This window comes from Bombina bombina, chromosome 10, assembly GCF_027579735.1.
Source record: "Bombina bombina isolate aBomBom1 chromosome 10, aBomBom1.pri, whole genome shotgun sequence".
NCBI lineage: Eukaryota > Metazoa > Chordata > Amphibia > Anura > Bombinatoridae > Bombina > Bombina bombina.
In genome coordinates, this window is record NC_069508.1 from 98,204,643 (window position 1) to 98,228,977 (window position 24,335).

General features: G+C 39.7%; 1 protein-coding gene across 1 annotated transcript in view; it reads left to right on the forward strand.

Annotated features, from left to right (window-relative positions):
• Positions 1–24,335, forward strand: part of DARS2 (aspartyl-tRNA synthetase 2, mitochondrial) — a 346,110-nt gene that overhangs the window by 7,552 nt on the left and 314,223 nt on the right. The window contains exons 3-5 of the mRNA XM_053693260.1: positions 8,207–8,306; positions 14,881–14,947; positions 15,037–15,138. Coding sequence (XP_053549235.1) covers positions 8,207–8,306; positions 14,881–14,947; positions 15,037–15,138 — 269 coding nt within the window. The remainder of the gene's footprint in view (positions 1–8,206; positions 8,307–14,880; positions 14,948–15,036; positions 15,139–24,335) is intronic.

Here is a 24,335-nt window from a genome sequence, read left to right on the forward strand (position 1 = left end):
TCAGCACAAACGCAGCACAAACGAATGGTATATTTGTTTTTAAAATTGAATAACATGGGGTGCAAAGTGGGCGGAGTTTCATCAAATATAATGTGCAATATCTCTGAAACCAAACCGGCACAAACGTTCGTTTTTGCGGCACAAACCAGCACAAACGCAGCACAAACAAATGGTATATTTGTTTTTAAAATTGCATAACATGGGGTGCAAAGTGGGCGGGGTTTCATAAATAAATAATGTGCAATATCTCCTAAACCAAACCGGCACAAACGTTGGTTTTTGCGGCACAAATCAGCACAAACGCAGCACAAACGAATGGTATATTTTAATTCAGTTTTTACAAACATGGGGTGCCAACTTCACATAGGTGGCTGTATATAGTGGCTTTATGTGTATGCGCTTAGAAGTTGTGATTGTGTGCTACAGTTTAGATTTTATTTGTTCATCTCAATCAATATATGACTAAGACAAGGTGTCACAAGACTAGGGAGCCTAGATCTTAGATTTGGTTTGCTGGCTACAAATGTTTTGGATTATTATATGTACATTTAAAAACAAATGTTCTGCCTGGGCTTCAAAAATGTATGGCTGGCTCAGAAATATCCACATGTAAATTTGATATATACATGTGTCAAACCCTTGACTAAAATGTAAAATACCTTCCATGTGCATGATTATTAAATAATGAGAATGTATCCACCCCTGTTATTTCTACCATTACTAAATGAGAGGGAATCATTACAATTTCTTAAGAATAATAGTATAGTGGTGAAAACTGCTGACAAGGGTGGAGCAATTACTATTATGGATTAATCTATGTATGTCAATGAGATCAGGAGACCATTGAATGACAAAGATCTGTACTGTGAACTCCCATATGATCCAATAAACAAGATACAAAATGAGATACAGAGGGTAGTTTCATCAGCAGTACATGATGGGAGACAGAGTTTTTTGATAAGAAAAAACACCCCATAACACCCATTATTTATGTTCTCCCTAAAGTACACAAGCAGTTGAACAATCCACCAGGCAGACCTATTGTGACAGGAGTTTACTCTATTTTCACTAATATTGCCACTTTTTTAGACAACGTTCTACAGCCCCTGGAGGTTAGTTCAAACTCTTATATTAAAGATGCTGATGTGATGACTTTATACAAAAAACTGGAGTCTTTAGAATTAAGTATGGACAAAATCATTTTATTCAGTGTAGGTGTTCGCAGTTTCTATACTGCTATAAAACATGAAAGTGATATATCTGCAGTACGAAGAGTGTTGGTTAATTGTACAGAATATACTACAGCACAAATAAATGTTTTTTGAGGATTTGTTAAGGACTGTTCTGTACCAAAACTATTTTTTGTTTCAAGATGTTTTTTTTTCTATAAAAAACAGGCCATGGCTAATGGGGTCCAGTGTCACCCCACATACGCTAACATATACATTAATACATTTGAAGAAAAATTTGTATATGAGAACAAATTGTTTTTACACTATACAGCCACATGGTGGCGCTATAAAGATGATGTGTGTAGTATGACGAGATTGGATCCTTGAAAGCCTTCGTACAGGATTTGAATTGTAGTACAAATCCTATATTATAAAACACAAGTGTTTGTCTGAAGCCGTCATGCGCAGTACAGACAAACACTTGGCCTTAGATTCTATTCTCGCGCACCTCGGCATAGCTGACAGCTGACAGATTGGGAGCGCGAGGTACACAGCATACAAGCAGCTGTGAGATAGGGAGCGCGAGCTACTCAACAGCTGTGAGGTCTGCTGCGTGAGAAGTGGCAAAGGGCTCCCCAGACCTCACAGCTGTTTGTGGCCGACGGGAGCGTCGCGAGGGGCGTGGCCGGCGTCGCGAGGGGCGTGGCCGGGCGGGTGTTGCGGCGATGGGGCGTGGCCGGGCGGGGTCCCGTGAAGACAGAGGCAGAGAGCCAAAGAGAAGGGGGGGGCAGAGAGCCAAAGAGAAGGGGGGGGCAGAGAGCCAAAGAGAAGGGGGGGGGGCAGAGAGCCAAAGAGAAGGGGGGGGGCAGAGAGCCAAAGAGAAGGGGGGGGGCAGAGAGCCAAAGAGAAGGGGGGGGCAGAGAGCCAAAGAGAAGGGGGGGCAGAGAGCCAAAGAGAAGGGGGGGGGCAGAGAGCCAAAGAGAAGGGGGGGGGCAGAGAGCCAAAGAGAAGGGGGGGGGGCAGAGAGCCAAAGAGAAGGGGGGGGGCAGAGAGCCAAAGAGAAGGGGGGGGCAGAGAGCCAAAGAGAAGGGGGGGGGCAGAGAGCCAAAGAGAAGGGGGGGGGGGGCAGAGAGCCAAAGAGAAGGGGGGGCAGAGAGCCAAAGAGAAGGGGGGGGGGGCAGAGAGCCAAAGAGAAGGGGGGGCAGAGAGCCAAAGAGAAGGGGGGGGCAGAGAGCCAAAGAGAAGGGGGGGGGGCAGAGAGCCAAAGAGAAGGGGGGGGGCAGAGAGCCAAAGAGAAGGGGGGGGCAGAGAGCCAAAGAGAAGGGGGGGGCAGAGAGCCAAAGAGAAGGGGGGGCAGAGAGCCAAAGAGAAGGGGGGGGGGGGAGAGAGCCAAAGAGAAGGGGGGGGAAGAGAGCCAAAGAGAAGGGGGGGAGAGCCAAAGAGAAGGGGGGGAGAGCCAAAGAGGGGGGGAGAGAGAGAGCCAAAGAGGGGGGGGGAGAGAGAGCCAAAGAGGGGGGGGAGAGAGAGCCAAAGAGGGGGGGGGAGAGAGAGCCAAAGAGGGGGGGGAGAGAGAGCCAAAGAGGGGGGGGGGAGAGAGCCAAAGGGGGGGGAGAGAGCTAAAGGGGGGGAGAGCCAAAGAGGGGGGAGAGAGAGAGCCAAAGAGGAAAGAGAGCCAAAGAGGAGAGCAAAAGAGGGGAGAGAGACAAAGAGGGGGGAGAGAGAGCCAAAGAGGGGGGGCAGAGCCAAAGAGGGGGGGGGGGGAGCCAAAGAGGGGGGGGGGAGAGCCAAAGAGGGGGGGAGAGCGCCAAAGAGGGGGGAGAGAACAAAAGAGGGGGGGAGAGAGCCAAAGAGGGGAGGGGAGAGCAAAAGAGGGGGGGGAGAGCCAAAGAGGGGGGGAGCCAAAGGGGAGGGGGGAGCCAAAGGGGAGGGGAGAGCCAAAGAGGGGGGAGAGAGAGAGCCAAAGAGGAGAGAGAGCCAAAGAGGGGGGAGAGAGAGCCAAAGAGGGGGGAGAGAGAGCCAAAGGGGGGGGGAGCCAAAGAGGGGAGAGAGAGAGCCAAAGAGGAGAGAGAGCAAAAGAGGGGAGAGAGCCAAAGAGGGGGGGGGGGAGAGCCAAAGAGGGGGGGGGGGGGGAGCCAAAGAGGGGGGGGGAGAGCCAAAGAGGGGGGAGAGAGAGCAAAAGAAAGGATGGAGAGAGCCAAAGAGGGGAGAGAGAGAGCAAAAGAGGGGAGAGAGAGAACAAAGGAGAGGGGGGAGAAAAAGCAAAAGAGAGGGGGGAAAGAAAGCAAAAGAGAGGGGGGAAGAGAGAGCAAAAGAAAGGGGGGGAGAGAGCAAGGGGTGGGACCGCTGTTCTGAAAAAAATGGCCCGTGTATGTTCGCAGTTTCTATACTGCTATAAAACATGAAAGTGATATATCTGCAGTACGAAGAGTGTTGGTTAATTGTACAGAATATACTACAGCACAAATAAATGTTTTTTGAGGATTTGTTAAGGACTGTTCTGTACCAAAACTATTTTTTGTTTCAAGATGTTTTTTTTTCTATAAAAAACAGGCCATGGCTAATGGGGTCCAGTGTCACCACACATACGCTAACATATACATGAATACATTTGAAGAAAAATTTGTATATGAGAACAAATTGTTTTTACACTATACAGCCACATGGTGGCGCTATAAAGATGATGTGTGTAGTATGACGAGATTGGATCCTTGAAAGCCTTCGTACAGGATTTGAATTGTAGTACAAATTCATTATAATTCACACTCACTTTTAGTGGAGCAGCATTTTTTTAGATACTACAGTATACATGGAGTTTTTAAAACTGACCTATACGTTAAACCCACCAATAGAAATAGCCTCTTACGTTATAATAGTTTCTACCCAAGGAATACTGTTAGATCCTTACCTTACACTTAATTTGTACCAATAAAGAGGATCTTGTCAGAACAGAATAGAGCAGAGGTTAGATTTAATAAATTGGCTAATAAGTTTTTGCAAAGGGGTTACCCAGTGAGTTTAATTAAACAAAAACTAAATAGGTTCAGGTAATACAATAGCAATAGTACCGGCACAACAAGAGAGAAAAAAAAAGTGGCTGGTATTTATTACTTACCATACAGATTATAATAAACAGATTATTGGTATTTTTAAAAAAACATTGACCAATAGTGAAACAATGCAATCCAGAGGTGAAAGAATTTGAATTACCCCCATATTAGGTTGAAGAAGGATGAGAAATATCAAAGATGATCTTGCACAGACTGATATTGGGAGTTCTAAATTAAAACAGAGTTACTGAAGAGAAAGAAGGTTGCTTCCCTTTCCTAAATTGTGGTAACTGCAATTCGATGATAAAGGGCTCCAGTTTCACACACCCTCAGACAGGAAAGAGATATAATATTAGAGGTTATTTCACTTGTAAAACCATATATGCCGTATATCTGGTGAAGTGTCCATGTGGAAGGGCCTATGTGGGAGAGATGACACGCAAAGTCAGGGAATGTATTAATGAGCACAAAAACAGTATTAGGCGAAAAAACATGGATGCTCCAGTTTTCTCAAATTTACGCTTTTAAGTTATTAATCACATTAAAAAGTTGAGAAGAGGAGGTGATGGTGAGCTCCTGTTGAAAAGAAGATATGCGCATTGGATCTATATCCTTAAAGGGCCACTAAACCCAAAATCTTTCTTTCATGATTCAGATAGAGAATAGAAATTTAAACAACATTACAATTTACTAACATTATTTATTTTGCTTCATTTTTTAAATATCCTTAGTAGAAGAAAAAGCAATGCACATGGTGAGCCAATCACACAATGCTTCTATGTGCAGCAACCAATCAGCAGCTAGTGAGCATATCTAAATATGCTTTTCATCAAAGAATATCAAGAGAATAAAACAAATTAGATAATATAAGTAAATTAGAAAGATGTTTAAAATTGCATTCTCTTTCTAAATCATAAAAGAAAAAATGTGGCTGGCATGTCCCTTTAATTCAATGCAACTTGCAGGGATCAATAAAGAGAGATTTCTTGGTTTTCTTATAGTTAAGCATTTCAGTGTTAAAGTTTGATTTTGAATCTTATATAATTTTTTTTTTACAGATTTTATATTTCTTATAGTGTTTTACTGCACATGTTTTTAGTATATGGTTTTAACTTTGGCATCTACAGGGTTAATTCATGTGTACAAGTGTATACATTTATTTATACACTTGTAGCTAAGATAGCTATTTAAATAAAGATTCAATGTGAGAAAGCATACATGATTAAGGGTTTGTATATGGCATTGCCCTAAGATGAAGAATAAAGGTCTTTTATGATTGAAACATTCAGTGCTGCTGGACTTTGCTGTTTCTAAGAGATTGTGGAGGGGCTTGGCAGTAACCCCTTTCAGCCTGCACAGGAGAGAGGTGCTGCACTTCATTTCTACATCTGCCTGATGCCTGACTTTGTGAGCCCTGCTGACTCCCATTGCTAAGCTATAATTCCCATCATGCTGTGTGTTTGACGCCTGCTATAAAATGTCTTCTTATAGATGAAAAAAAAACAAAAAAAAAAACAACAACCCATTTCTTTAATGTTTGTCTAAATATCAGATTTCCATCTAATTATGGGGATGGAACAGCACTGTCTGTATTTGTTTCTGCTGCAGACTTACAAGTTAGCCTTTGAAAGTTGTAACATATATATAATATATATATTTAACCCCTTAAGAACAAGGCCATTTTTAAATTTCCTTCCCTTAAAGGGACACTAAACCCAATTTTTTTCTTTCGTGATTCAGATAGAGCATGCAATTTTAAGCAACTTTCTAATTTACACCTATTATAAATTTTTCTTCGTTCTCTTGCTTTCTTTATTTGAAAAAATAGCATCTAAGCTATTTTTTGGGTTCAGAACCATGGAAAGCACTTGTTTTATTGGTGTGTAAATTATCCATCAATCGGCAAGAACAACCCAGTTTGTTCACCGAAAAAATTGCATGCTCTATCTGAATCACAAAAGAAAACATTTGGGTTCAGTGTCCCTTTAAAGGGACACTCAGGTCAAATTACATTTTCATGATTCAGATACAGCATGTAATTTTAGACAACTTTCCAATTTACTTCCTTTAAAAAAAATGTGCACAGTCTTTTTATATTTACACTTTTTGAGTCACCAGCTCCTACTGAGCATGTGCAAGAATTCACAGACTATACATATATGCATTTGTGATTGGCTGATTGTTATCACATGGTACAGGGGGAGTAGAAATATACAGAACTTTGAAATTTGTTAGAAAAAAATCTACTACTCATTTGAAATTCAGAGTAAATGCTATTGTATTGTCTTGTTATCTTGCATTTGTTGATTATGCAAATCTGCTGTGCTTACTGGTCCTTTAAGGACCAAGGCTGTTTTGACATTTCTGCAGTGTTTGAGTTTAGCTGTAATTTTCCTCTTACTCCTTTACTGTACCCACACATATTGTATATCGTTTTTCTCACCATTAAATGGACTTTATAGAGATACCATTATTTTCATCATATCTTATAATTTACTATAATTTTTTTTTATAAAATATGATGAAAAATGAAACAAAACCCACACTTTTTCTAACTTTGACCCCCAAAATTTGTTACACATCTACAACCACCAAAAAACTACCATGCTAAATAGTTTCTAAATTTTGTCCTGAGTTTAGAAATACCCAATGTTTACATGTTCTTTGCTTTTTTTGTAAGTTATAGGGCAATAAATACAAGTAGCACTTTGCTATTTACAAAATTTTTTTTTTTCAAAATTAGCGTTAGTTATATTGGGACACTGATCTGTCAGGAATCCCTGAATATCGCTTGACATGTATATAATTTTTTAGAAGACATCCCAAAGTATTGATCTAGGCCTATTTTGGTATATTTCATGCCAAATGCGATCAAATAAAAAAAAAATTGTTCACTTTTTTACAAATTTTTTCACAAACTTTTGGTTTCTCACTGAAATTATTTACAAACAACTTGTGCAATTATGGCACAAATTGTTGTAAATGCTTCTCTGGTATCCCCTTTGTTCAGAAATAGCAGACATATATATGGCTTTGGCATTACTTTTTGGTAATTAGAAGGCCGCTAAATGCCGCTGTGCACCACACGTGTATTATGCCCAGCAGTGAAGGGGTTAATTGGGCAGCTTGTAGGGTTAATTTTAGCTTTATTGTAGAGATCAGCCTCCCACCTGACACATCCCACCCCAAACAGCTCTGTCCCTCCCCCCACCCCACAATTGTCCCTGCCAAAATAAAAGGCTTTTTCTATTTATTTATTTTTATTTAAAAAAAAATAAAATACATTCTGCTGTGTAGGATCCCCCCTTAGCCCCCAACCTTAACCCCCAAAGAGCTCTCTAACCCTGCCCCCTCTCACTATTTCCTGCCGTTTTCGGTACTGGCAGCTGTCTGCCAGTACCTGCTTTTCAATAAAATTTGCCCATTTTCCACACAGCTGGACGTAGGTTTGCCAACGATGGGCCGCCCACCCACCTCCATGCAGTTGCTCCCACCCACCAACGATCGGCACCACCGCTGGCCGATGCAGAGAGGGCCACAGAGTGGCTCTCTCTGCATCGACAACTCTGCAAATCTATTTTTGCAGTGCCCCACTTGTGGGGCATGCAGAAATAGCAAGAGTTCGCTAGGAGAAGCCCAGGACTGCAGCGACGTACAGGGTGCGTTGCAGGTCCTTAAGGGCATAACGACCAACGTCGTACAGGGTAAAGTTCACTTTGGATTTACTGTTGACTGAAGACCAGAGAGTGCTTCATTTTTGCCTTTTGAATTCCTGTATTGCACCCTGGCAACAGCTGATCTCTCAGTGAGAGTGCATACACACTGTTGTTTGGGCCCTATTTGAAACTTAAACCTTTTACATCTCTCCCCAAACAATGTCAGTGACAAGATTTGTTTTTGCAAAATAACTACATATCAAACAATTTGTCTTACTCAGTATACTAGTCAACCCTCATTACTGATCCTTTTTTTATTTTTTTATTTAAGATTTAAACAGTTTTGTTTCACGATCGCACACCTGTGGGGAACTGTGCTCCACTCATATTGGACAAGATGTGACTCTCTGTGGATGGCTCCAGTATCAGAGGTAATCTTAGTCTCTCTACACATCTGATAATGTCAGGGGTCCACAAATCTGTTTAAAATTTAGTAGCCAGTAACAATATTTAGTAGCCAGGCAGTGGTATTTGTATATAGATATCTGGAGAATAACCCAAAAAGTTAGGAGCCAGTGGCTTCCTGGGTTTGTCGACACCTTGGCTATATGTTTAATAAAGTTACAAACATTGTTCAGTCTGAACAATTGTGGTGAAACCATTAAACGGAACAATATATCATCTCAACAAAAAATAAATAAATATTGTATTGCTTTAGTTTCAAGATTTCAGTTTCCTGAGCATAAATGTAATTGCGGTTTACTGCTGTTCATCAAAACCACTATTCAGCTTTGTAGTATAGCTAAGGCTGGCACTGTAGAAGTTAATGGGTCAGAGCTATTAAAGGGATATGAAACCCAAACATTTTCTTTTGTGATTCAGAAAGAAGATACAATTTTTAAAAAAGGTTTCTAATTTACTTCTATTATCAAATTTGCTTTGTTCCCATGATATTTTGTGTTGAAGAGATACCTAGGTAGGCATCTAGCGCACTACATGACAGGAAATAGTGCTGCCATCAAGTGCTCTTGCCAAACTGCTGCCATCTAGTGCTCTTGCCAAACTGCTGCCATCTAGTGCTCTTGCCAAACTGCTGCCATCTAGTGCTCTTGCCAAACTGCTGCCATATAGTGCTCCAGAAATGAGTTGACGCCTAAGCATACGTCCCTGCTTTTCAACAAACGATACCAAGAGAATGAAAAAAGCTAATAGAAGTAAATTAGAAAGTTGCTTAAAATCACCTGCTCTATATGTGTCATCATAAAAGAACAATTTTGGGTTTCATTTCCTTTAAATAAGGTAGTATCATATTTTCTCACATTCTCCCTTTTTAGAAGGGGTGATGCTTTTTCTAATGGGTGTTTTCTTCCATATAGATTTTGTAGAAACAAACTGGAGGCTACTGATTACATGTGGCACTAAGATAACGTGCAGTCTAATGCACATGTGCATAATGTAAAACAGAGACAACTTCAAATGGGAGCATTTTGGGGGAAAAAAACCTGTAGTACAAAAAAACAAACAGAGTTTAAAATAATTTTCTTTGAAATTCTTATTCTATTATTCTGCTTCAATAATTATATTTGTACAAACTAAATAATGCAAAATAAAATACAAAGAACAGAGTGAAGCGATATGGAGGAATATGAGCATTAACCCCTTAATGACCACAACACTTTTCCATTTTCTGTCCGTTTGGGACCAAGGCTATTTTTACATTTTTATGGTGTTTGTGTTTAGCTGCAATTTCCTTCTTACTCATTTACTGTACCCACACATATTATATACCGTTTTTCTCGCCATTAAATGGACTTTCTAAAGATACCATTAATTTCATCATATCTTATAATTTACTATAAAAAAATATATAAAATATGATGAAAAAAATGGAAACAAATGGAAAAAAAACACACTTTTTCTAACTTTGACCCCCAAAATCTGTTCAACATCTACACCCATGCTAAATAGTTTCTAAATTTTGTCCTGAGTTTAGAAATACCCAATGTTTACATGTTCTTCGCTTTTTTTGCAAGTTATAGGGCAATAAATACAAGTAGCACTTTGCTATTTCCAAACCACTTTTTTTCAAAATTAGCGCTAGTTACATTGGAACCCTGATATCTGTCAGGAATCCCTGAATATCCCTTGGCATGTATATATTTTTTTTTAGAAGACATCCCAAAGTATTGATCTAGGCACTTTTTGGTATATTTCATGCCATCATTTCACCACCAAATGCGATCAAATTAAAGAAAAATCATTCACTTTTTCACAAACTTTAGGTTTCTCACTGAAATTATTTACAAACAACTTGTACAATTATGGCATAAAAGGTTGTAAATGCTTCTCTGGGATCCCCTTTGTTCAGAAATAGCAGACTTAAATGGCTTTGGCGTTGATTTTTGGTAATTAAGAAGGCCGCTAAATGCTACTGCGCACCACATGTGTATTATGCCCAGCAATGAAGGGGTTAATTAGGGGGCATGTAGGGATCTTATAGGGTTAATTTTAGCTTTAGTGTAGTGTAGTAGACAACCCCAAGTATTGATCTAGGCCCATTTTGCTATATTTCATGCCACCATTTCACAGCCAAATGTGATAAAAAAAAAAAATTGTTCACTTTTTCACAAACTTTAGGTTTCTCACTGAAATTATTTACAAACAGATTGTGCAATTATGGCATAAATGGTTGTAAATGCTTCTCTGGGATTCCCTTTGTTCAGAAATAGCAGACATATATGGCTTTGGCGTTGCTTTTTGGTAATTAGAAGGCCGCTAAATGCCGCTGCGCATCACACGTGTATTATGGCTAGCAGTGAAGTGGTTAATTAGGTAGCTTGTAGGGAGCTTGCAGGGTTAATTTTAGCTTTAGTGTAGAGATCAGCCTCCCACCTGACACATTACACCCCCTGATCCCTCCCAAATAGCTCTCTTCCCTCCCCCACCCCACAAATTGTCCCCACCATCTTAAGTACTGGCAAAAAGTCTGCCAGTACTAAAATAAAAGCTATCTTTTAATTTTAAAATTTTTTATAGCATATTTGCATATGCTGCTGTGTAGGATCCCCCCCAAGCAGCTCTCTAACCCTCCCCCTCTAACTTATTGGGAGCCAGTACCCAGTTTACAAAAAAATATTTTTTTATTTATTTATTTTTATTTATTTCTGTAGTGTATGTCCCCCCCCAAAGACCCACCCCTCCCAGATCCCTTAGATCTGTTTTATTTTAATTATTTCCCTCTCCCACTTTTATTACAAACATTTTCTGTAGTGTAGCAGTTACCACGCGCTCCCGCCCCGTGCACGCGCCCGCCCCTGTGCGCGCGTTCGTGTGCGCCCCCGGCTACCCGCTCACGATCCCGCCCCCCTCTGCATCACAGGATCCATCGATGGCCGCCCACCCGCCTCCCACGTCGGCTCCCACACACCAACGATTGCGGCCATCGATGTCCGATACAGAGAGGGCCAGAGAGTGGCTCCCTCTGCATCGGATGGCCAAGGAGGGTCTGCCTCGATATCGAGGCATCACTGCAATAACCGGAAAGCGGCTGGAAGCGATCAGGATCACTTCCACCGCTTTCCAAGACTGACGACGTGCAGGGTACATCCTCGGTCGTTAAGTGTATTTTTTTGGAGGACATACCCTGCACGTCGTCGGTCGTTAAGGGGTTAAAGGGACATGAAACCCAAAATGTTTCTTCATGATTCAGATAGTGAATACAATTTTAAACAACTTTCCAATTTACTTCTATTATTTAATTTGCTTCCTTCTCTTGTTATCCTGAAAGGTTTATCTAGGCCAGCTCACTTGCCGCAGAGAACCTAGGTTCTAGCTGTTGATTGGTGGCTGCATATATATATCGATTGTGATTGGCTCACCCATGTGTTCAGTTAGAAACCATTAGTGCATTGCTGCTCCTTCAACAAATTATACCAAGAGAATTAAGCAAATTAGATAATAGAAGTAAATTAGAAAGTTGTCTACCCACATGCTGAACCAAAAATGGGCCGGCTCCTAACCTTTCATTTCTGCTTTTTCAAATAAAGATTTCAAGAGAATAAAGAAAAAGTGATAATAGGAGTAAATAGGAGAAAGTTGCTTAAAATTGCATGCTCTATCTGAACCATGAAAGAAAAAAATTGGGGTTTAGTATCCCTTTAATGAAAAGAATAACATTGCAGTATACATTCATTTATTTTATTTTTTATTTTTTGCGTTTGAGTAAAAATGTGCTTGTTACACTCTCCAAAGAAAGGCCAAAAATGAAATTCTGTAACCTAAACAGGCTGCAAATGAGGTAAACCAGCTACAGAATACACAGTATTCATAGCTGGCACTAATTGGCCACAATCAAAGGGATAATCATAAATTCCAATCCTCTTTACATTTATCCCAAAGCCTGTTAAAGGGTCATGAAACCCAAATATTTTCTTTCATGATTTAGAAAGAGAGCATGTAATTTTTAACCCCTTAACGACGCACAGGGTACGTCGCACACAACCTGGTCTTAAAAGACCAGCGACATACCCTGTACAACATTAGGGGTTTAAAGTGGCTGGAAGCGATCCTGCTGGCTTCCTGACGCTTTTCGGTTATTGCAGTGATGCCTCGATATCGAGGCATCCTGCAATAACACCCCTTGGCCATCCGATGCAGAGAGAGCCACTCTGTGGCTCTCTCTGCACTGGACATCGATGGCCTGTATCGTTGGTGGGTGGGAACCGACTTGGGAGGCGGGTGGGCGGCCATCGATGGGCCGGGTAATGTAGAGGGGGGCGGGGCCGATGGGGGCGCGCGCGCATGCACGGGGCGGGAGCGGGTGGGAACCGCTACACTACAGAAAAGATTTTGTTATAAAAGTGGGAGAAAGGGGTATTTTAATTTTTTTAAAAAAATCAATCAAAGGTATCTAGGAGGGGGTGGGGGGTTGGTCTTTGGTGGGGTGGGGAGCTACACTACAGAAAAGGGGAAAAAAATAAAAAAGCAACAATTTTATTCTAAACTGGGTACTGGCAGACAGCTGCCAGTACCCAAGCTGGCGCCCATTAAGGCAGAGGGGGAGGGTTAGAGAGCTGTTTGGTGGGGGATCAGTCAGGTTGGGGGCTAAGGGGGGGGGGGTCCTACACAGCAGCATATGTAAATATGTCTAACACCCCCCCCCCCAAAAAAAAAGCCTAAATATAGCTTTTATTTTAGTACCGGCAGAGTTGCTGGCAGTACTTAAGATGGCGGGGACAATTGTGGGGTGGGGGAGGGAAGAGAGCTGTTTGGGAGGGATCAGGGGGTCTGATGTTTCAGGTGGGAGGCTGATCTCTACACTAAAGCTAAAATTAACCCTGCAAGCTCCCTACAAGCTACCTAATTAACCCCTTCACTGCTAGCCATAATACACGTGTGATGCGCAGCGGCATCTAGCGGCCTTCTAAGTACCAAAAAGCAACGCCAAAGCCATATATGTCTGCTATTTCTGAACAAAGGGGATCCCAGAGAAGCATTTACAACCATTTGTGCCATAATTGCACAAGCTGTTTGTAAATGATTTCAGTGAGAAACCTAAAATTGTGAAAAATGTAACGTTTTTTTTTTAATTTGATTGCATTTGGCGGTGAAATGGTGGCATGAAATATACCAAAATAGGCCTAGATCAATACTTGGGGTTGTCTACTACACTACACTAAAGCTAAAATTACCCCAAAAAGCTCCCTACATGCTCCCTAATTAACTCCTTCACTGCTGGGCATAATACACGTGTGGTGCACAGTGGCATTTAGCGGCCTTCTAATTACCAAAAAGCAATGCCAAAGCCATATATGTCTGCTATTTCTGTACAAAGGGGATCCCAGAGAAGCATTTACAACCATTTATGCCATAATTGCACAAGCTGTTTGTAAATAATTTCAGTGAGAGACCGAAAGTTTGTGAAAAAGTGAACTATGTTTTATATTTGATCGCATTTGGCGGTGAAATGGTGGCATAAAATATACCAAAATTGGCCTTGATCAATACTTTGGGATGTCTACTAAAAAATATATATATATACATGTCAATGGATACATGTCAATTCCTGAAAGATATTAGTGTTCTAATGAAACTAGCGCTAATTTTGAAAAAAAAATGGTTTGGAAATAGCAAAGTGCTACTTACTAAAAAAGCAAAGAACATGTAAACATTGGGTATTTCTAAACTCAGGACAAAATTTAAAAACTATTTAGCATGGGTGTTTTTTGGTGGTTGTAGATGCGTAACAGATTTTGGAGGTCAATGTTAGAAAAAGTGTGTTTTTTCCATTTTTTCTCTCATATTTTATAATTTTTTTATAGTAAATTATAAGATATGATGAAAATAATGGTATCTTTAGAAAGTCCATTTAATGGCGAGAAAAACAGTATAAAATGTGTGGGTACAGTAAATGAATAAGAGGAAAATTACAGCTAAACACAAACACCGCAAAAATGTAAAAATATCCTTGGTCCCAAACGGACAGAAAAAGGAAAAGTGCTGTGGTCATTAAGGGGTTAAACAACTTTTTAATTTGCTTCTATTATCTCATTTACGTCATTCTCTTGATATGCTTTGCTGAAAAGCATATCTAGATAGGTTCAGTAGCTGCTGATTGGTGGCTGTACTCAGATGCCTCGTGTAATTGGCTCGCCCATGTGCATTGCTAGTTCTTCAACTAAAGGATATCTAAAGAATTAAGCAAATTAAATAATAGTAGTTAATTGGAATATTGTTTAAAATTGTATTCTCTATCTGAATCATGAAAGAAATTTTTTGGGTTTAGTGTCCCTTTAAGTCTGCTATATGATTTTCAAATGTACTTTTTAACCTAAATAGAAAACAAAACTTTGATTATAGTAGTCTGTACTAATTAGAATGCTACCAGATTTATATATAGTCTCTCCACTTGACTATCCAGACATTAAATGGAATATAAAGCTGTAACAGCTAATAGAAGGAGCTAATTAATAATATTAATTATGTATTTATTTAACTCTCACCAAGGAATGATCTGTTTGTGATCTTACGAGATTTCCATGGACTGACCCAGATTATTCTTCCTCAGGATGAGGTACAGATATTTAGACTTTGTATTTAATAGTCAACAATCATGGCTACATTTTGCTGTCATTTCTGAAGTGCCACTTTTTGCTTTTCTAGTCCGGATTTCAACTTAAAACTTTGCTGAATGAGGCTCCCTTGGAATCAGTGGTGTTGGTAAGAGGTACCGTCATCCGGCGCCCACCTGGTCAAGAGAACCCAGTGAGTAATAAATCTATTATCTTTTACAAGTAAACTTTAGCTAAGCTTCTTTTTTTTTTTTTAATAATATTATTTTTATTGAGATTTGTCAAGACAAAATGGTTGCAACATTTTAAATGTAATTAACAATAGATCTTGGTCACTATATATTCCAATATTTTAAATACATCTCACAAATGGAATATGACATTTTAACAAAAAATAGGTTTTTATGCATGGAATCAACACAATAAAGATTAAATGTGAATATCAAAAAAATAAAAGGAAACAAATACGCAGTATTTAAAAATAATAAATAAAAAATAAATAAAAACTAATACAAAAAAATACAAAAATGAACAAAAACCTGGAATGACTTTAGTTCTTGTTATATCCTGTTTTGTGAATCACAACTACTACCTTACGGCTAGATTACGAGTTTTGCGTTATGAGTAAAAAAGCAGCGTTATGGGTTATAACTCTGCTTTTTCACTACCGCTGCTATTACGAGTCTTGAAGGTACAGCTGTCAGTAGTTATGAGTTTTACGCTACAAAGCTGTAGCATAAAACTCATAACTAAAGTGCTAAAAAGTACACTAACACCCATAAACTACCTATTAACCCCTAAACCGAGGCCCTCCCGCATCGCAAACACTAAAATAAAATGATTAACCCCTAATCAGCCGCTCCGGACATCGCCACCACTATAATAAACATATTAACCCCTAAACCACTAGTTAAATATTATTAACCCCTAATCTGCCGCCCCTAACATCGCCGCCACCTACCTACATCTATTAACCCCTAATCTGCCGCCCCCAACGTCACCGCCACTATACTAAATTTATTAACCCCTAATTCTAAGTCTAACCCTAACACCCCCTAACTTAAATATAATGAAAATAAATCTAAATAAAAATTATTATCATTAACTAAATAATTCCTATTTAAAACTAAATACTTACCTGTAAAATAAACCCTAAGCTTGCTACAATATAACTAATAGTTACATTGTAGCTAGCTTAGGGTTTATTTTTATTTTACAGGCAAGTTTGTATTTATTTTAACTAGGTAGAATAGTTACTAAATAATTATTAACTATTTACTAACTACCTAGTTAAAATAAATTCAAATTTACCTGTAAAATAAAATCTGCCTTACACTACAACCTAACATTACACTACAATTAAATTAATTAAATTAATTAAATACAATTACCTAAATTACCAAAAAAACAAACACTAAATTACACAATAGAATTGAGCTCGCATTCTATTGGCTGTTCCAATCAGCCAATAGAATGCAAGCTCAATCCTATTGCCTGATCGGATCAGCCAATAGGATTGAAGCTCAATCCTATTGGCTGATTGCATCAGCCAATAGGATTTTTTCACCTTTAATTCCGATTGGCTGATAGAATTCTATCAGCCAATCGGAATTAAAGGGACGCCATCTTGGATGACGTCATTTAAAGGAACCTTCGTTAGTCGTCGGAAGAAGAGGATTCTCCGCGCCGAATGTCTTGAAGATGGACCCGCTCCTCGCTGGATGGATGAAGATAGAAGATGCCGTCTGGATGAAGACTTCTGCCCGTCTGGAGGACCACTTCTGCCGGCTTGGATGAAGACTTCTCCCGGCTTCGTTGAGGACTTCTTGCCGCTTCGCTGAGGACTTCTCCCGGCTTCGTTTAGGATGGATGTCCGGTCTTCAAAACTGTAGTGGATCTTCGGGGGTTAGTGATAGCGGTGGCGATGTCCGGAACGGCAAATTAGGGGTTAATAAGTGTAGGTCGGTTGTGGCGACATTAGGGGGCGGGAGATTAGGGGTTAATAAGTATAATGTAGGTGCCGGCTCTCCCCATTGATGTCTATGGGGAAATCGTGCACGAGCACGTAAAACCAGCTCACCGCTGACTTAAGCAGCGCTGCTATTGGAGTGCGGTATGGAGCACAATTTTGCTGTACGCTCACTTCTTGCCTAATAACGCCGGGTTTATGAAAACCTGTAATACCAGTGCTGTAGGTAAGTGAGCGGTGACAATAACATGCAACATAGAACCGTACCCCTCATAACGCAAAACTCGTAATCTAGCCGTTGGTTTTCCTTTATGTAGTTATATTAAATATAGATCTTATCAACATCTCACATTTCTGTGTTTATAACACATCTCTGTATGACCTTGAGTAGTGTCCACGGCAGCTCCCCGACTCCTTGGGGTGCCTCTATAACTATTGTACTTAGTCCCTGTCTCCTTTACTCGTCATACTCATTGTATCTTTATTTCCTCTCTCTGGAGGATATCATTTTTTGGCTTTCAAACTAACCAAGTGGTATTGATTTAGCTTTTTCTGGTGACCAGAACGATTCCATTATGGCAAAAGAAATCACTCTTTCCTAAGAAAGAGTATTTTATTTGTTCTATTTGCATTGTGTAGTTTGAAAAAGCTATCCATTCTTGTATAGAGGGTGTCTGTTGTTTTCAGACCCGGCGCCAGTGTAAGGCGAACTAGGGGGGCGCCGGATCTGCCTGCCGGCATTCAACAAATCAGCTTCTTGATTACTTTCAAAAAATGTATGTGTGCGCAAACGGCACACACACAACACTGTCTTTCATACTCTTCTCAGGACACTGAGGCAGCATTATTCATGATTGGTGGGGTGGGGGTCAGAGGGGCCCAAGCGCTGGGCATGTTGGCACTCTGTGAACTGGGCACAGACAAACAGTTCAGAGCGCTCCGCCTCCTCTCGAGTCACACTTGCTGTTGCCTGCTGCGCATCGCATCTGTTCGGCACTGACTTGGACTCCACTGATTCAGCGGCTGCTGACTGGTCTGGACCGTCTCAGTCAAATGACGTCACGTGAGAGGCTGGAGGCGGCTCAGGCAGTGTGGTGCTGTTGCGAGGGAAACAACAACACGAGGATGCTGGCGCCCAAGTTGTGACTATAGAATACTGTACTGACAGTATCACAGTCACTGTCTTCTATGATCTATCAGATGTTGAAATTGAGGGAGGGAGCCACGTAAGGGACGCCCACTCACCCCCCCCCCCCCATATGGCCAGAGAGACCGGCGCCTCAGTGTAACTGAAATGTGAGACAGTGAGAGAGAGGTAGGTAATAGTTGTCGCATAATTTTTTTTTGAGAGCCTAGGCTATGCACAGAGACATGATATCACCACACTGTCCAATTCATATTCACTTGACTTATGTTATGATAAGTGAAGATGAGAACCCAGGTTACCCCAGGTCAGGTGTAATTTCTGGGTCGGGGGATCTGCTATCTGATATATATATATATATATATATATATATATACAGTTATATTAAAATAGCATTATAATGCTATTTTAAAATAACTTATTAAATGTTATGTTTTATTTAACCAGTGAGTGCCTTTTCTGTGCCTGATATTTTTTGATATTTTTTCAAAGTGCACCCTGGGAGCTGCTATTATTTATGGAGTGCCTTTTCTTCTGACCACGTTTATATATATATATATATATATATATATATATATATATATATATATATATATATAGATCTTGCCCTCAGTAAGGTAACCGCCTGGGTGCAACTTTGTAATAATATACCAGCCAAAAAGAAGTGCACTCTCAGGTCTTTCACAACAAACAGAGTTACTTTATTTGTAACGTTTTCGGAGGTCTCGCCTCCTTCATCAGCATAATGCGTTATGCTGATGAAGGAGGCGAGACCTCCGAAAACGTTACAAATAAAGTAACTCTGTTTGTTGTGAAAGACCTGAGAGTGCACTTCTTTTTGGCTTATATATATATATATATATATATATATACAGGTGGCCCTCGGTTTACGACGGTTCAATTTGCGCCGTTTCAGAATAACGCCCTTTTTTTTGCTATTGAAAAGCATTGACAGCTTTTGAAAGCATTAGCACATGCATACATTAAAATAGCCAGTAGGTGGAGCTGTCCGCTTGTGTTGCAGCAAACACATGCAAAGAAAAGCAAGACAGACATGATCAATGGATCAGCTTTCAAAGGAACAAGATCTAACAGCCACTTCCCTTAGCTGCAGACTCAATGCAGAGAACTGTTTGCAGAAAAATGTAAGTAAAAAACGTTTTTGTTCATTAAACTTGATGATGATACAGTCTGTTGTGTGATTAAACACAGGCAGGCTAATCAGTGTATAACCAGACCTGAGCAATGGATCCGTTTTTTAAAGGAACAAGATCCAGCAGCCACTTCCCTTAGCTGCAGAAAAATGCAAGTAAAGAAACGTTTTTCTTCATTAAACTTAGATTGATGATGATACAGTCTGTTGTGTGATTATTTTGTTTTTGTTCATTAAACTTAGATTGATGATGATGATACAGTCTGTGTTTGTGTGTTATTTTATTAGGTGCGGTTTAGCAAATGTTTTTGTTTATTAAACTTAGTTTGATGATGATACAATCTACAGTATATTTTTAGGTTTATAATGCTGTTTACCATTTAAAGTCTTCATTTCAAAGCTTTAAAAATAATGTATTAGGTGTTACTTATGACAATTTTGAGAGGGGCCTGGAACCTAACTCCCTCACTTCCCATTGACTTACATCATAAACTGGGTTTCAATTTACAACGGTTTCGATTTACAACCATTCCTTCTGGAACCTAACCCCGGCGTAAACTGAGGGCTACCTGTGTGTGTGTATGTATATATATATATATGTATATATATATATATATATATATATATATTTACGTTCAACCCCAAGGAAGAAAACGCTTCACTCTCCGGTCTTTTCGTCAATATTTATTTATTATTCACAAGAGTTGTATTACAGCATTCCCAGACGTTTCGACACCTATTGGTGTCTTTTTCAATGGGTATTTGCCAAAATTATTTTGTCCCAAAAGGCTCCTAACAAACTATTCCTAACCGCTTACCTATAAACCCCCGTATGTGCTCACGTCACTTCCGGTGCCATGGAGGCCGCTCCCCCTTGCGCGTGTCACTGCTCCTTCTCTGCCGCGTGGCTAATTAACATAGCTCCACCTGCGTGTTGACTTATCTATCCCGTCTATTTATTAAAAAAGTGCTATGAAAGCACAAGATAAGCACTTTTTTAATAAATAGACGGGATAGATACGTTTTTATAATACACGTTTATTCGTCAGTCCGATGCTATCGGAGTTGCTGGCCCCTGACATGCGCATATTTGGGTGTACTACGTGTTGATATATGTCAACACGCAGGTGGAGCTATGTTAATTAGCCACGCAGCAGAGAAGGTGTGATGTCCTGTTTTATGCAGGAACTTATGCAGTGTTTTTAAGCTTAGGGTTTGTTGCTCTTTTAATGAATAAAACAGGCAGTATGGTTTGAACTACCTGTTAAATCACTGGTGAGACTTTTACTGGAAGAAAACTTCGTAGATGCCAAGCAGAAGCAAGGAATACTTAAGTAGAAACAATTGTTGCAATATAAGTATGGAATATAAAGCAAATAGTTCAGAGATATGATAGAGTAAATGTGTATTTTGATACACTTAGTAAAACATCAGTAGTTGTATCCTTATTGTAACAGTTCTCAGGAATGTCTTCACGCACTCACACACTCATACATAAAATATATACAGCACAGTCAGACTATGGTAGTAACCGGTAGATTTAGCATGGTAATGCGGATGCTTTCCAGAGAGAGACAAGGTAAGAACGGATCCTCTGTGAATGGATTAAATATTACCTTAGGTTTGAGGAGATCACTTTTACCTCTGTGACCGGTATACTGTGTTGGTGTGAGTGCGGCTTCCGGGACGCTGCAAGTAGATCCGGTGGCTCCTTGATCCGGATTGATGAAATAATAGGATTCCGGTAGAATTGGAAAAATAATGAAATACTTTTGAAAGTAAAGTGAAAAGCAAAAGATCCTCACTTACAACTGCTGTTCAAAGAGAAAGTAACAATGAAGCAAGTTAGGAAAATATCATAAGTAGAATCACAACATGAGGGTTGCGATCAGAAAAGCTCCAAAGAGAAAACAATTTTCAGGCAAGGAATGATTGTTCAGGTGTGCCTGATATAGGGTGGAGGAAAGGTAGGCGGGATATACCTTAAAGGTATATCACACACTCCCCCCGCTAAGGGGTCCCCCAATCGACGAGAGTGATGGCTTCAAAGGATACCTGCGATGAAAAGATCTAATCAGACGGGGAGCAGAAATGTCAGTGCTACGATGCCAAGAATTGTCCTCAGGACCAAAACCTTTCCATTTTAACAAGTACTCCAGGTGACGATTCTTGATCCTAGAATCTAGAATACGGTCCACCTCAAATTCGTCGTGGTCATCTATTTGTAACGCAGTTGGAGTCTGAAGGCTGGTTTGTACAGTAGAATTATAAGGTTTTATCAGAGACACGTGTATAGTGGGATGAATCCTATAAGCTGTAGGAAGAGTTAAACATACTGTCATAGGGTTCAAAATTTTATTGATTACAAAAGGTCCAATGTATTGGTTCGCCAATTTCTTAGAGGGTACATGTAGTTTTAGATTCTTTACAGATAGTAACACTTTGTCACCCACTTTATAGACTGGACTGGGTCTGTGACGTTTATCATAATAAGCTTTCTGATAATTCTTTGCATCAGATAAGTGTTTTTTGACTAGGGCTAGTCTTGCTTCAAGTTGTAAGGAATAGTCTTTAGCAGCTGGTGAGTTTACGTCAGTTTTAGATAGTGTCAAAGTTGTCGGATGCTAGCCATAGGTTACATAGAACGGTGTCATTTTTGTTGAGGATGATACCGAATTGTTGTAAGAGAATTCCGCCATTGATAAATAATCTATCCAATCATCCTGCAAATGGGAAATGTAACAACGAAGATATTGTTCTAATGTTTGATTTAGTTTCTCAGTCATCCCATTGGTTTGGGGATGAAAGGCTGTTGAATATCTTGGTGTGATTTTTAACAATTTGCATAATGATCTCCAAAAGGATGAGGTGAATTGTGTACCCCTATCTGTTATTATATCAGTGGGTAGTCCGTGGAGTTTCACTATGTGGTTAAGGAAAACATTTGCTGTAGTAAAAGCTGAGGGTAACCTTTTTAGGGGTATAAAATATCCCAATTTTGTTAGATGATCTATGACAACTAATATAGTGTTAAAGTTCCTTGATTTTGGTAACTCTACAATAAAGTCCATCGAGATCATGGACCAGGGCTTATCCGGAACTGGCAATGGGGTCAACAATCCGATGGGCCCTTTATGATCTATTTTATTTCTAGCACAAGTGTCACAGGAATTGACATAATCTTGGATGGTTTGATTCATTTGGGGCCACCAAAAGTTTCTTCTTGTTTTTTCAATGGTTTTTTGTATTCCGGTATGACCGGATAAAGGTTCATCATGAGTGTGTTTCAATATTTGGTTTCTTAATGAACAGGGTATATACAATTGATCTTTATGGTTTATTAAACCAGTATTTAGGTTTTTGTGACAGGATTTAGGTGTATTGGTTTCTTTATCTTGTGCCCTTTTAATCTCTTCCTCTAAAGGTGTTAGGACTCCAATAAATTTTTCGATTGGTACTATTGGAGTCAGGGTCTCTTGAGGTGTCATTTCCTGTACTCTGGATAATGCATCAGCCTTAGTATTCAGGCTTCCTGGTCGGTAAGTGATCAAGAAATTGAACCTATCCAAGAATAATGACCACCTTACTTGTCTGGAAGTTAGAGTTTTGCTTTTCTTCAAATATTCCAGATTCTTATGATCTGTGAAGATTTTAAATGGTTTTTGTGTACCTTCCAGTAAGTGCCTCCATTGTTCAAGGGATACTTTGATAGCAAGGAGTTCTTTATCTCCTATACTATAATTATTTTCTGCAGGTGTGAATCTTCTTGAATAATAAGCTACAGGAAATAATTCTGATTTGTTGTCTACTTGTTGAGATAGAACTGCTCCTATACCTGAACTTGAGGCGTCTACCTCTAACACATATTGTAGCTTAGGATCTGGCATGTGTAAAATGGGGGCTTTGGAGAATTGCCCCTTTAAGTAGTCAAAAGCTAATTGGGCCTGTTCGGTCCATTTATATCTTTGTTTCTTACTAGTCAACTGAGTTAAGGGCTTTACTATATCAGAAAAGTTTTTGATAAACTTTCGGTAGTAATTGGCAAAGCCAATAAAACGTTGTAGGGCACGAACCGATTTTGGTGTGGGCCATTCTAGTACAGATGAAACTTTATCTGGATCCATTTGGATCCTGTTAGGAGTTATTATGTATCCCAGGAATTTGATTTTGTTCACATGAAATAAACACTTTTCAAGTTTGGCATATAACTTGTGTTCCTTCAAGCGCATTAAGACCCAACGTACATGTCTTTCGTGTTCCTGTTCTGTCTTGGAATAAATTAGAATGTCGTCTAGATACACTATAACACAGATATCCATTAGATCTCGGAAGATTTCATTAATAAAGTGTTGGAAAGTAGCTGGGGCATTGCTCAATCCAAAAGGCATGACGTTATATTGATATAACCCATATCGAGTCCGAAAGGCGGTCTTCCATTCGTCACCTTTCTTCATTCTGATAAGATTATATGCCCCTTTTAAATCTAGTTTAGTAAATATTTGTGCTCCTTTTAACCGTTCTATTATCTCTGGTATTAGTGGTAATGGATACCTGTTCTTTATGGTTATGGAGTTTAAAGCCCTGTAATCAATTATAGGCCTTAGAGTGCCATCTTTGTTTTTTACCAAAAACATGCCTGCTGCAGCAGGGGATGTGGAGTGAGATATGAATCCCTTTCTCAGGTTGTCATCCAAATAGGACCTTAAATACACTAACTCATCTTGTGATAGAGGATAGATCTTCCCATGTGGTATTGGTGACCCTGGAATTATATCTATAGGGCAATCAAAGCTTCTGTGAGGTGGTAAATTCTCTGCTTCTTTCAAATTGAAGACCTCTGCCAAATCCTGATATATCCCTGGTATCCCTGTCTCAGATGATGTTAAAATACTATGAGGGTAACAAGTGTTTAGACAATATGTTGAGTCTAGTGTAAGTTTTGAATGTTCCCAATCTATTTTGGGATTATGTTTTTGCAACCAACTATATCCTAAAATGATAGTATGCAGTGATATGGGGATCACATCAAATGTAATATATTCTGTGTGCCCATTGTTTATCATTATAAGCAAAGGTATTGTCTGGTGTGTAATGGGTCCTTTATTTATTAAAGTTCCATCAATT